At 34.5% G+C, this 18,179-nt stretch overlaps 1 protein-coding gene across 2 annotated transcripts in view; it reads right to left on the bottom strand.

Annotated features, from left to right (window-relative positions):
- LOC130628931 (gamma-aminobutyric acid type B receptor subunit 2-like) overlaps window positions 1-17,740 on the bottom strand; it is a 56,168-nt gene extending 38,428 nt beyond the window's left edge. The window contains exons 1-5 of one of the 2 annotated variants that reach the window (XM_057441993.1): window positions 17,652-17,739; window positions 16,547-17,279; window positions 16,177-16,320; window positions 13,433-13,621; window positions 10,923-11,072 (exon numbers count right to left, since the gene is read on the bottom strand). In XM_057441993.1, coding sequence (XP_057297976.1) covers window positions 10,923-11,072; window positions 13,433-13,621; window positions 16,177-16,320; window positions 16,547-17,272 — 1,209 coding nt within the window. In that variant the 5' untranslated portion in view covers window positions 17,273-17,279; window positions 17,652-17,739. Of the gene's footprint in view, window positions 1-10,922; window positions 11,073-13,432; window positions 13,622-16,176; window positions 16,321-16,546; window positions 17,280-17,651 lie in introns of both variants that reach the window. The other variant, XM_057441995.1, reaches the window with a different exon arrangement.
- Window positions 17,741-18,179: the final 439 nt, after the last annotated feature.

Raw genomic sequence — 18,179 nt, forward strand, 5'->3', positions numbered from 1 at the left:
TTCAGGGGTAAAATACCATGCTGCATCTTGCTGGTCAATAATTTGATCGCACCGTTAGCGTTGCCTTTTTGCATCTCTGCCGCAAATTTCTTCGATATTTTCGCCACAGGTTTTCGTTTGTTAAAAGATTTTAAATTGTCCTGGATAGTTCGACTTTCCAGAAAAGTTTCGATAAATTCCCTGCATACCACAATTGCAATCGTCTTTCCAATGCTTTTAGATGATCCTTTGCTTTGTTGTGTTTCGACGGCTTTTGCAGCAGTAAATTAGGCATTACCATGATCGCATTAAACGATATGTTTTTCAACGCCGTATTATCAAGCCAATCATTTATTAGTCTGGTGATTTCATCTATATATCGTTTACCAGCGGTACCAGAAGTAACAAGAACAAGTTCTTCCTCCAATACACAGTCTTTTCATAGACATCCGATAATGTCTTTTCAAAGATCTTGTCATCAAATGATCCCCATTTGTATTTTATATCTCCTGCATAACGGAATACCTCAATACACTGAGGTTCAGGTTCTATTAGTGAATTATTAGTGTTTTTTATTTTTCCAAAATTTTCCAAGTTGCTTCAAACCTTTTTCTGTTCGAAAGGTCCTCTTACAATCTTCACAGCTGAATTTGTAAATAACATCTGAAGTAACGGTTATTTTCTCTTGCAACATCTTTCACAACAAACAGTTTACGAACAAAGTTAACGTTGAATATCAACAAATATCAAGTTTAATCTTCTCTTTTTCGTATTTGTGTACAGAGTTTAAATTTCGATATTGATTGAAACAGTTTTGCATAGTTTCGATAAAACTGCGACATTAAGGGTCCATTTTTTTCAACTTAGGAAACAGTTACAAATACCACATGCACAAAAAAAAGAACTGATATCTGGCCACAAACACCGCCGCATTAGTTCGCCAATTTGAAAATGGATAGTTCGAAAATAAAATAATTATTTCGTTGTTATTTGCATAAATTATCAGAATACATTAGTTTATAAACAAAATGACTTTGGCTTTCGTTGGTATTGGAAGAAATTGATGAAGCTTATATTACATACTAATTATGTTACTACGCAACAAGCATAATAGAGATATGGTAACTTTTTGCGAATGAATTACTACGATTGCCGCGTTTTATCAGAATAAATTGCCTGAAAGTTGGTAGTCGGAGCATGAAGGTTTACACTGGAGGTTCAGCTTAGTTTAGCTATGAGTACCACCACTACTACGTTTGCCTTGCTTCCGGAGGGAGGCAAATAAATTCAGATACAAGTACCACAAAAGACTGAAAAAATTAAAAATTTCAGAAAATGGTGGGATTTGTGGTACTTGTAGGCAGATATTTTGTTTAAAAAATGGACCCTAAAATTTCCATTAAAGAAAAGCGTCCGCCATCTTCGGAAGACACTACACTCATCTCTTTAAATTAAATGAGAAATTAGTGGATTCTTCCACGGGAAACAGCTAGTCTCTATAATAATACGCCAGTTCCGTGTGTCTGTCTGTCACTTTTGCAAAGTGGATTATATTCTTACTATTTTCTTTGTTAAAATCTGTAAAACATCACCCATAAATTTGTTCTGTAATTTACCAAGCTTTGATGTTAAAATAATATTGACGTCAACGGAAAGTATTTTAAAAGAGTGCACTGGGGTGAGAAAGAAGGCAGTCTCTTCACACAGCAGATCGATGTTTGTTACGAGAAAATAGTTTTCTGGAGAAGGAATCTGTTTATGCTTCCTAATGGAGCCGCCGGAAAAAACTTTATCAGAAAAATAACAAGACTTTTGAATGCGTGGGTAGAAAAGAGCCCGTTGAGAGTAATAACGATGAAAGCGATTCATATTATGTCAGCCCTACGTCTGCAGAAACCTTCCAAAAATTCAAAGTTAAGATCATTTGAAAGCCCTTGAAAAAAGACTTGAATTATGGCACAAAGGCGGAATAGAAGGTTTACTGAATGAAGCTGAAGCTTTACAATCTCGGCTTTCACAAATATCAGAACGACAAGACATTGAAACAATCTCGAAAAGATGCTATAAAGTTATTAACAAACAATGTGGCCGGTGGTGTTTTGCCTCTAAACGACGATACGATTGAAATTTTGATAGAAACATCCTATCGGAGGGGATTTAAATGAAGACAATGTATTGCGGGGACCATATGTAACGGTCAACCCACTATTCTATGACGTTATTGATGACTCGCTAGTGCTAAGAGCGGCTCTCACAACAAAAGGAGTTCTCACAACAAAAATAGGGTCAGGTCCGTCAGGTTTGGATGCTGACGCTTGGAGAAAACCTCTAACATCAAAAGTGTACGGCGACTGTGGAGGAGATCTACGAACAGCGATTGCGAATGTTATAAAAACGCTATGTACAGAATATGTAGATGATGAATCATTAGATGGTTTCTTGGCATGCCGGTTTGTACCGTTACACAAAAGACCTGGTGTGCGACCAATAGGCGTGGGAAAAGTTCTGCGGAGAATCTATGGAAAAGTTATAATGGCGGTGATGAGAGAGGACGTGATTAAATCATGTAGCAAGATTCAAATGTGTGCAGGTCAAAGAGCGGGGAGTGAAGCTGCCATTCATGCGATGCGAGATATGTTTGAGAGTGAAGAATCAAAAGCAGTATTATTAGTACATGCAGCAAATGCATTTAACAGCATCAACAGACGAGCTCTGATTCACAATATTGCAATAATATGCACGATCTTATCAAATTAACTACTACAATATACCAGCAAGGCTATTTGTGATTAGTGGGATTGAACTACGCTCGAAAGAAGGAACTACCCAAGGCGATCCCATTCGTATGGCAATGTATGCAATAGGTATAACACCACTACTTGAATTGATGTTAAAAATGATTACAGGACAAGATCCAATGGTCGCTTTTGCGGATGACCTAACGGCGGTAGGAAAATGCGAATCATTGATTTTCTGGTGAGAAAATAAAATAAAGGACGATTGTTCGGGTACTTTCCGCAACCTCAAAAATCTTGGTTGAATTTTAAAAATCAGTATGTTGAAAAAGCAAACGAATTGTTTCGAAATACGAACATTCAGATTACTACACGTGGCGAAAGACATCTAGGAGCAGTAATTGGCAGCGATGATAGTAAAAGTGAGTACTGTAACGAGATGGTAAACCAATGGGTTCAGCAATTGTCAATGCTGTCCAGAATTGCGATAACCCAACCGCAAGAGGCATATACCTGCTATATTAGTGGATACCAACATCCCTTCTCCTACTTCGTTCGCACAATTCCTGGAATTGAAAAATTTCTTGATCCTGTAGAAGACGTAATCAGACATCAGTTTATTCCAGCGATAACTGATGGTCATGTCGTAAATGATGAATGCTTATGTCACTGCCGCCCAGATTGGGAGGACTTGGTTTGAAAAATATATGTGAATACCCTCCAATTTAGGGATGTATTACGTATCCGTTATATTTGGGCACTACCTAGACTCTCCTCAGATTGTGCATGTGGTAGCAAATTTAACGTGACTCATGCTTTATCTTGCAAGAAAGGTGGTTTTATCACAGACACAATGAAGTTCGTGATATCACTTCTGTTTTTCTATACGAAGTGTGTAAGGACGTTCGACGCGAACCAATGTTGGTTCAGTTGGATGGTGAGCAAATTCAACCACGAAGCACCAATAGAAGTCAAGAAGCTCGTCTTGATATAAGCGCTATAGGGTTCTGGACTGCTGGTCAAAGGGTATTTTGGGACGTACGGGTTTTTGACCTAAATGCTCGGAGATACCAGGGTTTGGAACTCAATAAATGCTTTAGACGCAACGAGGATGAGAAGAAACGCCAGTACAATGAACGTGTACTTGATGTTGATAAGGGGTCGTTCATCCATTGGTTTTCCCAACAAATGGTGGAATGGGGCGAGAGTGTAAGCTTTTTTACAAACGTTTATCGGAAATGATTGCAGAGAAAAGAGACATACCTGTATCACAAGCAGTCAATTATATTAGAACAAAAATTTCCTTGTCCCTGTTACGGTCAATGTTGTTTGTGTTTCAACTGTTTTAACTGTTTTAACAAGCAAAGTGGGTGTGCTCATTTTCCTTTGGTGTCGCCGAAAAAGTTATGTCTGAAATGTTAAATTCTCTGACGTTACGGCGCGACGTCAATGACAGTACTTTAACGTCAATCTATATAATAATACGCCAGTTCTGTCTGTCTGTGACTTTTGCAAAGTGGATAAAATTTCTTTGATAAAGTCTATAAAACATCGTCTATAAATTTGTTCTGTGAATTACCAAACTTTGACGTTAAAGCAATATTGACGTCAAAGGAAAGTATATTAAGATTAGTGAAGCCATTGCATTGCACTTTTAAATTTAAGGCTAAATAACTTGGAAACGGGTGGAAATAACTGACGTCATCTCCTGCGTAGGAAACTAGGGACCACCTTTCATCAATTTGGGTAAGTTTCCCAAACCTGGGTCCCTGAATCCGTTTCGGGAATGGACGGGTTGATGACGTCATCAAAAAACCTTCCAACCCTAATATCTCTGCAACCGTTTGTCAAAAATACACGATCCTATACATTTTCTTGATCAGCGCTTCAAGATCTATACGATGAAGGCAACAGGCATACACATTTCTGAAAAAAAAAGTTTAGTGTTCTGACATGTCTCTGCCGACGTCATCAAAATTTAAATGACGGTTATTTTTCTCTGTTATCCTGCTTAAGTGGATTTTTCCACGGGCCTTATCGACTAGTCTATATAATAATACGCCAGTTCTGTCTGTCTGTGACTTTTGCAAAGTGGATTATATTCTTCACAATTTTCTTTAACAAATTCTTTAAAACATCGCCTATAAAATTGTTCTGTAATTTACCAAACTTTAACGTTAAAATAGTATTGACGTCAAAGGAAAGTTAATTAAGATTAGTAAAGCCATTCCAGTGCACCTAAAATTTTGAGGCCAAATAACTTGGTGACGTCAATGTTTTTTCAACGCGTGGATAACTAGGGACCATCTGGGACCAATTTGAGTAATTTTCCAAACCTGGGTCTCTAAATCCGTTCCGGAATGAACGGGTTTATGACGTCATCAAAAAACCTTTAAACCACAATATTTCCGTAACCGTTGGTCAAAAATACATGATCCTATACATTTTCTTGATCAGCGTTTCAAGATCTATACGTGGGAGGCAACAGGTACATGAATTTCTGAAAAAAAAATTTTCGTGTTTTCACGGGCCTTTGCTGATGTCAGCACAATTTTTAAACACTTATATCTCCTTTTGCGTTCCTCGAAAACATATCATCCTACATATTATTTTGATCAGCGTGGTTCAACCTCTACACATTACAATAAAAGAATAAAATAAATTTCTCTAACTTTTTTGTGATCTTCACTGCTGACGTCAGCAAAACATCTAAAACAACCTATTTTTCCATTGCCCATCTGCCTAAGTGGATTTCTCCACGGGCCTTATCGACTAGTATTTTATATTAAATTAATGAAGCCATTACAGTGCACTTAAAACTTTGAGGCCAAATAACTTGGAAATGAGGTGGTGGCGTGGGTAAGTAGGGACTACCTGGGACCAATTTGGGTATATTTCCCAAACCTGGGTATCCGAATCCGTTTCGGAATGGTCGGGTTGATGACGTCATCAAAAAACTTTTAAACCCATGATCCTATACATTTTCTTGGTCATCGTTACAAGATTTATACGATGAAGGCAACAGGTATATAAATTTTTAAAAAAAATGTTTGGGTTTTGACGGGTCTTTGCTGACATCAGCAAAATTTTTAAACCCTTATATCTCATTAATCGCTTATCAAAAGCACATGATCATTTACATTTTCTTGATCAGCAGTTTAAGCACTACACAATAGATGTAACGTGAAAACATGGTTCTAATTTTTTTTTCTGGATTGTTTGATGGCGTCATCAAAATTTAAATGACGCTATTCCTTTATTCTTATCAGTGGATTTTTTGAAAACAATTTGTGCACATTGATGGTACATTGCTGACGTCAGCAAAATTTCTAAAGTTTTTTATCTCAATAACCGCGGACTAAAACTGTGCTATTCTTACCATTAATTTGATCAGCATTTCAGGCTCCACAGAATACAAGTAACAGCTAAAATATATTGTGAGAAAAAAAATTTCGTGCATCGAAGGATCATTGCTGACGTCATCCAAATTCAAGTGACGGTTTTTTCCATAGTCATCCTGCCTAAGTAGATTTTTCCACGGGCTTTAAGACTAGTCTCTTTTATAATAGCCGTATTCCGTCTGTCCACGAAAGCTGCGTTCTGTTACGGAAACGCGATGGATAAAGGGCGGGCAACCCCGTGGATTTTTCCACGGGTTAACGGGTTCTCTATAATAATAGCCGTATTTTGTTCAAAATGATTGCGCGCAGCTTTTTTTGGAACATTATCGCGGGCCCCGATATTTACGGACGTCTGTTTTTATTTAGACGCAGCCGAATTTCGGAATAATTGCTCGGAAGCCATTTTAGTTTAGAGGTGATGTTATCCTCTTAGTAAGTCCTCCTTTTGACCTTTTTCTCTTCTAAATACTTTGTATCTATAGGGATATTTATTTTGATATTTCCACATGTTTTGGTTGTGGCTAGCTGTTCATAGCTATCTCTAGCTAAAAAGTAAAAGTAGCTAAATGCAGTTTTTAGCTACAAAATTCTGATGCTAAATACAGTAGCTACACCTTTTATTACTGTCATGAAAACTTATTCTGCAAAATTAAATGGCTGAGTGATAACTTTGACTGGACGGGATAAAGACAAGCTCTTTTCTGTGTTTTTATTTAAACCGAAATTGCGATAATTTTTTTGGAAAAGGCTATTATGCCTATATTGCCCGTTCAACTGTGTTTAACATTACTAACGGCTCAGCCATGTCTTAACAATTGACTGTTTCTTGTGTTTTTTTTAAATAGAGGCTAGAATGAAGTGTTTTTCAAAAGGGTTTATCCCTATGTGCCTGTGCGACACGGTTTAACTGTACTAAGCAAGCCTGGCGTCACGATTAATTTTTTTACTTTCACAAAATCTTATTCCGCAAAATAAAATAATTGTGACCAAATGTTTTTGCTATGACGGAGTAACAAGGGTTAAAACTCTGTTTTTATTTGAGAGACTATTGCAGGAATTTTCTGAGAAAGTCGCAATGCTATAATGGTGTATGCGGTTCACTTGAGTTACGGCATACCTGATCGTTTGGCACAAATAACGGCTGTTATTAGGCGCTCGACAAAGTATTCAACTTCGGGTCGCACATTTACTTGTGGCTTAACCCGTTGTTTCGACGCCGGGTCTCCCGGCTAGTCTTTAATAATAACACATGTATTAATATCAAAAGGTATATTCTATAGGACTGTATTTATACTCTTTTTTTAAAACGATCTCTTAAAAAAACGGTTATTTTTAAACTCTCTACGAGGTGGTATGACGGGATAACAAGGGTTTGTAAACTCTGTTTTTATTATAACTATTGTTGCGGGAGAGTTATTTTTTGAAAACATATGTTACAGCCGCAACACTGTACATGCGCTTCACTTCAATTACGACACACAGTATACCTGTACTAAAGCGCTGCAACTGATCCCGTGACACAGTTTACGGCTCTTATTAAACGCTCCACAGAGTATTCAACGCCGAGTCACACCTTGACTTGTGGCTTACCCCGGCGTTTCGACGCCGGGTTTCCCGGCTAGTCTCTATAATAATAGCCGTATTCTGTGTGTTCAAAAGGGTTACCGCGTCCCGTAACAGAACAACGAAATGTGACATATAAAGGATTTTTCCACGGGCTAACGACTAGTCTATATTATAATACCCGTATGCGTCTGACTGTCACTTAAAATGGTAACCGCAATAGTGGGATACACACAATGCGGTAAATTGGATATTAAGATATGCAGAGTTATTAATTTCTTATACCATTTAAACATTGGAAAGTGTACGCTAAACATCATGTCAATGATAAGGAGCGATAAATTCTGTGCTGTTTCGAATTTGATATATACCACAAAACCTCAATTTTAAGAATTTATAGTTGACTGTCATTTATCACCAAACTACAATGGTTAACGTAGAAAGAAGTAGGGAAGGCACAACTGTATGGCGTTTGTCATCGACACTTTTCTGTAAGAATTCCTTCTCAATTATCAAAACTCGATTTCTGAAAGACTATTCCAAAGAAAAATGCCGAGGCTCGAATAAAATTTATAATCCCAGCAGGCACACGACGTCGTACAGACGTCTGTTGCTACACGCTGCTACGTCTCGACGTCGGCCACGTCGTTACAACGTCGTTTCGTCGTCGTATTTCGACCATAAACCGACGTCGATTTGACGTTAGGTTATCAGACGTCGGATTTATACTTCAACACGACGATGTACCAACGTCGCACCAACGTAAGATTCGATAACTCTTTCAGGGAAAAATATTCTTAAAATTTTCTTAGAAAAATAAAAAACTGTTTTTACAAATGCAATAGCTGACTGACCTTTGGAGATAGTACGAGTGTACGCTTTTATTATAATTTTATTTTGAGAGAGAAAGCGCAAAAGTTTCCAGTTCAAATTTGTAATACATGTGACCAAACCATGTGATGAAAATTATGCTATTTGATTTGTTAAAACATCGTACTTTCAAACGAGGAAATATTCGAACGAAAAAGAAGTCGCTTCGAATTTAAAAATAGACAAAACGTTTTTCTCTTTACCAAAGAAAATTAAAGTTGCAAACGTTTTGAAATATATTTGTTGAAACGACGTTATACATGTGTCAATTTCTTTCGCGCTAAAATCGTTTGTGTTAATTTCAAGCATTTGCTGTTGGTAAAGTATTGTAGATTCTATTTTTGCGAACATATAGAAGAAAAGAAAGAAAGTGGAAATATTTGAAAATATATTGAGAAGGATCTGACAAGCAGTAAGTTTTGCTAATTCCCTGTGTTTCCCTAAATATTTATATGAAATACAATGTAAACATATTTCAAGTTTGTTTGGTGTCATTTTTTTGCATATGCTATAGAAAATTTTTTGTATTTTAGGTTGATGAAAAAAGCGACAAAAGGAATAAAGAAGATTCCCGTTTTAAGAAGAAGAAACAGTAAGTAATTCTAGTTACTTTATAACTAACATTGTATCTAGGTACATAAATTGAAAACTGTCTGTTAATATATATTTATATGAATACTTAGCTTTACAATTACACATCTTGTCATTTCCGAGAAATGTTCTTATAAAAAGCGTGTATCTTCCCTTTATTTTCTTTCCATAGCAAATAGAAGAAAAGCTGATGAAAAATCGTTTCGATACTGAAGACGCACGTGAAAAATGCAGAGATGATGAAAAATGTTTATGCTTGGGAACATAAAGTTATTGTAAATAAATATGAGTGATCAAGTGTCTTCTGATATTAGTCTAATTTAACGAATGTGAATACTGGTTGATTATAAAAGAAAATGATTTTAAAAATCACTTTTTGTATTAAAAAGCCTCCTTGTTGCGTCCGTTAACATCACAGCTAAGTCGCTGTAACGTCGGTTAACTTCGCAGTGATACCTCTGTAAAAGGTCTAAACGTCTATATAACGTAGCCACGACGTCGATAGGACGTTGTGCTCTGACGTCCTACAGACTTCGAATTCCGACGTCTGTGCGACTTTCCATTTTGACGTTGAGCGGACGTCGCAGCGACGTAAAACTCGACGTCGATACGACGTCTCTGCGACGTTAGTGTGTCAACTCAATGCTATTTATCACGGAAATTTGCACGTAAGAAAGTTGCCCTTTTTCACATAGGCCTTGCACAGTATTATGAATAACATTCGCTGAGCGAAACAAAAAAACCGTTCAAACACGGATAACATTGAAAGCTTCAAATAATTTAGCGCAAAGAGATCTTCACTATGATTTTCACCGCAATCTTGTTGCCAGTGGATTCTTTTTCCTTTCAGATATGTATCTACTACGCGTCAGCATTGATATCAGAAAGAAGAAAAGATGCTCTTGAAATGAGATTAGTTCCCACTTATGTCCGTTAACGCCTTCCTACACCCCAAATCCTGCATAATTTACATAAAATGTCCCAGAAAGAAGGCCGGTGTTTGTATTAGTCGATTTCATGTTCGGCATTTTTTCCCTTTTTAACAGTGCAAAATGTATTTATATTGATATTGTTTGGCGGGTAAATTGACATTTTTAAAGGGCTTAATGTTACCCAAAATGTTTGCCAAATGAATGTAAAGACACCAAGTAAACTATTTTTATTGCAACAGCGATCGATTGCAAAAAGGGTAGAGGATTACTTACGAAACTTATAGATGCTCATAGACGACATTTTGTTAACCGATTTACTCAGTCTATTTAATTATTCTGATAATTTACCCATTTACAATAATTCCAGCAGAGAAAGAGCAAAACTAGTGCTTTAAACTTATCTCCCAGCGGCTAGGAACAGATAATTTAATTATTACATATTCTCAATCGTATTTTAAGGGAAAAATTGGTTAATTCGGCATTTTCATATTTTTTTAACGTCATCCCAACAGCTGGTGTCACAAAAAATTTTTTTATTAAATTGTTACATGAATCATCGCTCCAGCATTCCCCTGTCGAAAGATATAGAAGGGGTGGAAGATTACTGCTCTCCCTATTCCTATAGAAAGGTCTAGTCGCGATAGGTCCGATAGAACTTATGATTTCATTCTTTAATTACTGTTGTATTATAAATAAACATTATAATAAACATTAAAAGTCTTTATTTATTAATAAAGAAATTGTAGTAATTTTTTAAGGTTTGCGTAAAGAAATGTCTTCCATTCTCATCGGTAATGAAAACAGAAGGGTGTCTTAAATAAACACACAATAACATGTGTATAAATCAGTACCTTGAACTCCTGCAACTTTTGGGAAAGAACCATTTTGCTTTTGTTTGATAAAAAGAACTCATTCCTGGAAATGTATTTTGACTGGTATGAAATTTCTCTGACAATCTCAATATTGTTTTCCTTGAACACTTGGTTAAGATGCTTGACAACCTAGAAAATAATTAAAAATAGAAGATAATAATAACCCTATTTTTGGAGAGGTATACTTACAGGGTTGGTTGATTTGGACAGTTGTTCTAAGTTACATTGAGTAAAACTTTGGTCAAACAAAAATATCCAATGACGTCATCAAATCAGAAAAATTATGAAAAATTACCCCAAATATATTTGTATGAGAAAAATAATACTATTATATATACTAACAAAAACCATCAAGCGTGTAGAAAAAATTAAAGACTTTTATCAGAAAAAATGTTTCCTCAAAGTTTTGCACTATTTCACTCAGCTTGAAAAAACGGAAAGCACTACACATTTTATACAAAAAAGACCCTGAGAAGTTAAAAATAAATAAAAGTTTGAAAAAGTAACAAAACTTAAAGGCGTGACTATAAACAAATAAAATGTTACGAGAAAGGGTTAAACACAGGGTGGAGGGTGCGGCTAAATCAGCCCTCCAGCAGTATAAATGAGGTGAAGATTAAAGTAAAAATACAAGTGTATTTAAATTGAAATATGGACAGACTTTGAATCAAAATTACTTTTCTGGCTCCTCATAAAAAACGAACCGATGCGCACATTGAAACGACGAAAAAGACATATGAAGAACCAAAGATACGAGAAAACCCTTGCGCTTTTAACATTACTATCCAGCGAAATTTGAGTTAAGCCCATTTCAACGTTTTCTCAATTTCCATACTAATCCTCCAGGTATATCAATCCTGATGATTTGCGACCTTGTTTAGTAGATTTGTATGTTATTTCCAAGAATTTAGGACCGTCCAAACCGTCTCTTTCGTTGTTTTACTTTACCTTATACCTTATATCTTATCGGGAAAAAAAGTCGGGGAAAAGTGACTAAATTTTTGGTAAGTGACTTAATTCTCCCCCCACTAAAATTTCCCCCGATTATTTTTTTCCCTGACTAGTACTTATACCTGATTTTTTTATACCCGACTAAGAATTTACCCCGACTTTTTTCTTTTATCCTAAACATTTTTTCTCATTGTTACCGCCTGTAGAAAAACATACATGGATACAAAAAAATTGATTCAAATTCCCTTGTGAAGTCATCTACAGGAATATCAAAATTAGTCGGTGAATAGTGACTGATTTGAAAAATTAGTCAGGGAAAATTGACTTATTTTTCAAAATTCATCTTATTTTTCCCCGACGAAATTTTCCCCCGATTTTTTTACCGATAAGGTATCTTGAGCAAAGTTTATAGCTATAAAGAGGAAAATACACAACATGATTAATTATATATAATTATTGTCACATGGATGTATATGATCAAATGATTATTTTAGGATATGTCGACTCTTCTAAAGGATTCCCTCAAAAAAGACACATAAAAAGTGTCTTAACAGACCACTTGGCGTAATGTTAGGTGTTAACTGATTCTAATAACTAAATGAAAGCTTTTTAACGTAACTCCGAGATTTCTTTTTTTTTATCTGATAAAAATGGAGTAACTGCCAAAATTTGGGAAATTGGTTTTGGTCAAAACGTCGTAAAACGATATTTTTGATGAAATAAGTAATTGTAAGTTTATAGTTCCAATCATTATCACAGGAATAGCATTTAAGGGGTAATTTCGTATAATGACCAATATAGGAGACAAAACAAGGAAAGATTATAATTAAGCTTGTTAATGCATGTTAATTTTGATCCTTTAATTATCTCCTCAACTAATGAATAGGCAAAGATGACTTCAATCATTGCCTGGTAATGACAGTTGAAGCTGTTGAAATGTATCCTAGAAAAAACTCGCTTGTTCATGACTCGATAATATTAATACTATGCAATAAGTGATAATATCGTTGATTTCTTTGTTGCTCTTAGGCGCTAATGACTAAAAAATTGCATATATTCTCTGATTTTAAATCTATCTGATAATTGCAATCCCGTCGATTCATTTTTAATAGTATAATTAATGCACTATACTTGTGGATGGCAAAAGTCTCCGAATCACGGGTTTAGTAAAAGTTTATTTAATAAATGGTGCTCAGCTGGTGTCCAAGTAGCAACTTAAGTTGCTAAGTGAAAAGACATCTGCTACTGAATACCTTGCAACAAAGATAGAGCGATGTAATTTAATTAGTACCATCATTGTTACGTTCGAAACAATTGTAAACATCCTTAAGTAAAGTAATTACTTTTTTTAACAAATATTACGTTAGTACATTATGTTTGAAAAATACTACTTCAATTTGCGGCAATTTGGACATAACTTCTCGTTAAATTTGGATATAGTTATTTAAACTTTTTCACTTCTAACATTATTTCTCAGCTATAGAACAAAAAACACTAGTGCATAAATTTCAATCTCCAATTCATATGAGTTGACATACCTTTACTTCACTATCACTAGAGGAATATTCAAATTCTGTAGTAAACAATATTCCAACTCTCTTTATATTAAACTTCTTCAAAAAGTGAACAATTGCAGTATTTAATGACTCGAAAGATGGGACCAAACTAAACACGCCTGGGTGAAGCTTTTTTGATGAAAACAAAGGATCCGTTGCAGCAAAGTTCATCTATAACAAGAAGAAAATAAGATCTTATATATAAATATCCTTGCGTGAGTAAAATTGTGAGTCCACGACCTGCAACTCACGTGTCACTTTCTTATGGCGTGGTCGTACGCTAAAATTTACTAAAAAAATAAGTACGCCGCTAAATGAGAAAACAGGGGGTCTATTGGTCATTTATGCTACAGCGCCGTTCTCGGTCGTTGCGGTTGAAATAATTTCATTTTACCCCCGGCTTACCATGTGCGCGCTGTATCTCATGGAAAGAAATTGTTTATCAGCTGAAAAAAGAAAACCGATGCGAAAAAGGTTGTCTGTTTTTCAAGTTAATCCTGAAAAAAGTTACTTCAAACAAAGCATGCCAATGTTTACTCATCATGAGGTTAGCTTAAAGCTTATATGTTTTTCTATATTTTACATTTTGTGTTGTGGGACCGAGGTTGTATCGCATTCGAATATCATTGTAATTCGAAGTTAAAATGTAAAAAACAAACTGTTGTTGTCGAACAAAGTTAATAATGTTGTTGTCAGAAATATTTTTTAAAACGAAGAAAAACGTACCATGATAAAACATCACAAAAAGAATTGATTGAAAATGCATCAGACAATTGTAGCTATACATTTTCAATTCGTTCTCTTTGGGATGAAGCGAAATTTAGTTATCGAAGTAAAAAACCGATTGGACTACTGAGAAAGCGAAAGAAAATCAGGTGTGTTCTCTAAATTATTTGATAGAGAATTGAATTTAGGTGTATAACGATTTTTTAACCGCTTCTTCCAGAGCTAAATTTCCTTTAAATATTAAGTTTGTTGTTGTGTCTTGAACCGGAAAATATTTTCTTTAAGCACTTATTTTGTAAGAATATACTCTGAAAATAGACCAGAAGTTTAGAATATCCTAAGAATATGTCTGAGCTTGATAGATTAAATATGAACATTTGTATCACGCACAAAATTGATTAGCAGTTTACTTTTTTTATTGTATATCAAACAAACTAAACATTTTTGTGTCCAAGCAATGGTCCGTTACATGTAGTAGAATTGCCATTAGCTAGCTAGAGTAACTTATAGTATGCTTTATTTTATTAAGGCATTATATATTTTAGGCCATAGTCATGTTAAGAACATATTGAAAATAATGAGGATAGCATTTGTCGAAAAAGTTAAGAACATAGAGGCTGAAACTAAAACACACTATTCTTATAAAAACAGCGTGTATATCCTAGAGAAGAATTTACATAAACTGTAAAAAGTAATTTTTCCGTGGTTACTGTTTTTAATACTACAGACTTTGTGATTCAGTGTTGATGTCGTTATAAAAAACCTAAACCTAAATCCTAAACTTAAATCAATGTTTACATCTGTTACGTTACGATCGTTGGAAACTTATTCGATTCTTAAATTCGAAAACGCTGCATTGTTATCTTCTTTGATTTTATGCGTGATATTCGTGATTATAAGTTTGGGTTTGTTGTATCAAACCGTTCTTTTAATATTTTGGATTGAAATATTTCGGTAGATATACAATATACCAGTTATTTCTCTTTTTCATGTGTTTCAACTATTAATTTCTTATATTTTGAGTATAACTTTGGAAGGTTTGCCGTATGCAACAGACTGAATAGCGGATTTTGTATTATTTAACAAAAAAATTTTGAATTTTTTTTTAATGTTTGGTATCCTTTTTTTTCCTGGTGTACTTCTGGAATGGCAAAGTAAGTATATAGTTTTAGCGTATTCCGCTTTTTACGTAATGGTTGTTATACGCCTTTGATTTTTTGGACATTTTCCATTTTTATTTCATAATTTCTTTTATTATTTTTTTGTTCCACATACTTATATTTTTAGAATTTTTGTTTCAGAGTTTAAAAAAATAGAATAAAGCAGATTGTGAGCAACCTCGATCCCAGGGCTTTTTTTTCTTTATGCTATCCGTTATAAAAAAGACAAAGAGCCCTGGGTCGAGGTTGATATGTGAGTTTTAAAAATTCAAATTACTGTGTTGTATGTTTTTGTATGGTATCCCTTACATCGGTTTAATGAGAGATTCAGTGGATTCTTCCACAGGAATTCGGTTAGTATGTAATTATTAACCTTGTTCTTACCACAGGGAAGTCGCATTCTGCCCCCTGCCATACAGTCACTTAGTCCTAAATTTATGTTACTTTAGGAAATTCATCCTTTCCTAAAATTTAATACAAAGTAAACTTATAGATCTAGTGTTCTTCTCGGTGACAGAGACGGGACAGGGGTGACAGAGACGGGACAGGGGTGTTATCGATTCTTATTATTCTTATATAAAATGCCAGTTACACAGGCTTTTGTGCTGAACTGTATGTATATAAAATGATTTACTAATGAGAATCTATCTATTTCTCGCAAGTTGTTAATCCTTCAAGTCAATTTTTTTTAAAAAAAACTGCGAAAAATGGGCATATATGGATCACAAGCTACAAAAGACTATGAATGTGGCTAAATAGCCTTAAACTATTGATTGAACAATCTATGGCATCTCAATTATATTAAAATATTATTTACTAAATTAACCTAATGTGTATTACCTGTAATACTGACAAATCATATTGATCCACTACATCTCTAAATGCTTTCATTTGCTCCGATGACGTTGGTCCCAATACTGCTACTGATTTTTTTTCCTGCACCATCAATTCTGTCATCATTTGTTTCACTATGTACCCAAATTCCTATAAAAAGGATAAATTCATTAAGAATTAAAAAATATGTTTAATTTAATTCGAAATAATCCATATCTCATAATTAAGCATCAGAGTTTGTAAAATTATGGTTTAAAAATAACCACTTTTTGTGTTTCCCATACGTATTAAAATTTATTCAAATTTAAAATTTGTGGATAGATCTTCAATGTTACTTAGTAGCTAAAATACAAATTCTGTACGCACAAAAACTCACATCATTTTCTTGTACTGGCATTATATCCAGTTCATAACCTGCTAAGATATTGGAATGATTGTTAATTAAGTCCTTGGCAACTGTTAATGCTGAAAGAGTGTTGTGCCTATCAGTCCAACCATCTGATTTATGTTTAAAAAATGCTTTAAGAGATAATTTTGCTTTTAGTGGTGCTTTTATAATTTTCTTTGTAGTCAATTGCTTTGTCGTTGCTATTTTCCTTGCTGTTGATTTAGTTGTTGTTGTTGCTGTCGTCGTTGGGTTTTTTGAGGTATTCGAGGTTGTGGTAGATAACCATGCTGGCATTTCTGTCTTTTTCATCAAAGTTGAACCTGCACTTGTAACTGAAATATCATACGTCTTTAACGCTGTTTTCGACAGGTTTTTATTAAAATTCATAACTGTAACGGTCTTTACTACCTTCATGTGCAATAATGACGGATTTAAAATGGAAATTGATAAAGATGTTTCAGAGTGTCTATACAATGATGTACGTTTTGGAAGTGATTTGTTAACAAACGGAGTTGCTCCAGCAACACCAGCTACTGTATTTGACAGTATAGAAGGAGTTAGATTAAATGATATAGATTGTTGTTCACGATTTTTTAAAACTGTTGACATGTTACCTACAGCAACCATGTTAGTCACGTTTATAACTTGTAGTTGAACAACTGTTATCCATTGTATCAGCATATGTATTATAATACTTGTGCAGAGCAGTTCCATTTTATTTCTAAAACAAATTGTCATAGCTATATTAGTCCTATTTGAAGCTCACTCCCTTATAATTTTTTTTAAATGACAGTTGGGTCAATAAAAGGCTAAGTGTTGACCCATGGTGACTTTTGCCTAGTAACTAGCTCCCCAAAAAGTCAAAAAAATTCGTTTCAGTTGTCATTGCAACGGATTGTCTGCTATTTGATTTTAAAGTCAGTATTACGAGTTTTGTGTCATTACTCACAATTTTGTTCTCAAACGACCTCACACCTGGATTTAAGATGTGTTTACAATTGATTTTTTTGTTTTTTTTTCTTGTTTGCTTGTTAACTAACCAATATAACCATATTAGTGAGATCGCAAGATGATACATAGAATTAGTTATTACCTTGTATGCTTTCTATGGAAAATAAATACTACTACTATAATTGAATTCCATTTTTCTACTAGAAAAAAAAACAATTACACTGTATATATTAAAGATAGTAGTAAAAATAAAACATCTGAGTTTTGTTTGCTTAGATATGTTTTTCGATTAATGACAGCGCTAAAGAGCTTGTTTATCATTTCATGACGAATACAACGTGATGTTTCTAGCGAAAACGTTAAATGGGGCAAACACAAAGCTACCAATTACATCTATCAACGTTAGCATAACATTTACATATTTGAAGCGTCCGATGTTACTAATTGTAATTACAGCAAAACAAAATATTAAACAAATCTTTGTTTTTAATTAAATTATGTTGGAATGACATGCCCTTGTGAATTCACAGCGCAGGAAATACTGTGCAATTTTATGATATATTTGTTGAATTTTATTGCGGAAGTATTGATATGCTGACTAATGGGTGCTGACAATTAAACTGACGAAATTATAATGTATTTATTATTAATAAGACGTCAAAAACAAGCC

This window comes from Hydractinia symbiolongicarpus, chromosome 15, assembly GCF_029227915.1.
Source record: "Hydractinia symbiolongicarpus strain clone_291-10 chromosome 15, HSymV2.1, whole genome shotgun sequence".
Taxonomy (NCBI): Eukaryota; Metazoa; Cnidaria; class Hydrozoa; order Anthoathecata; family Hydractiniidae; genus Hydractinia; species Hydractinia symbiolongicarpus.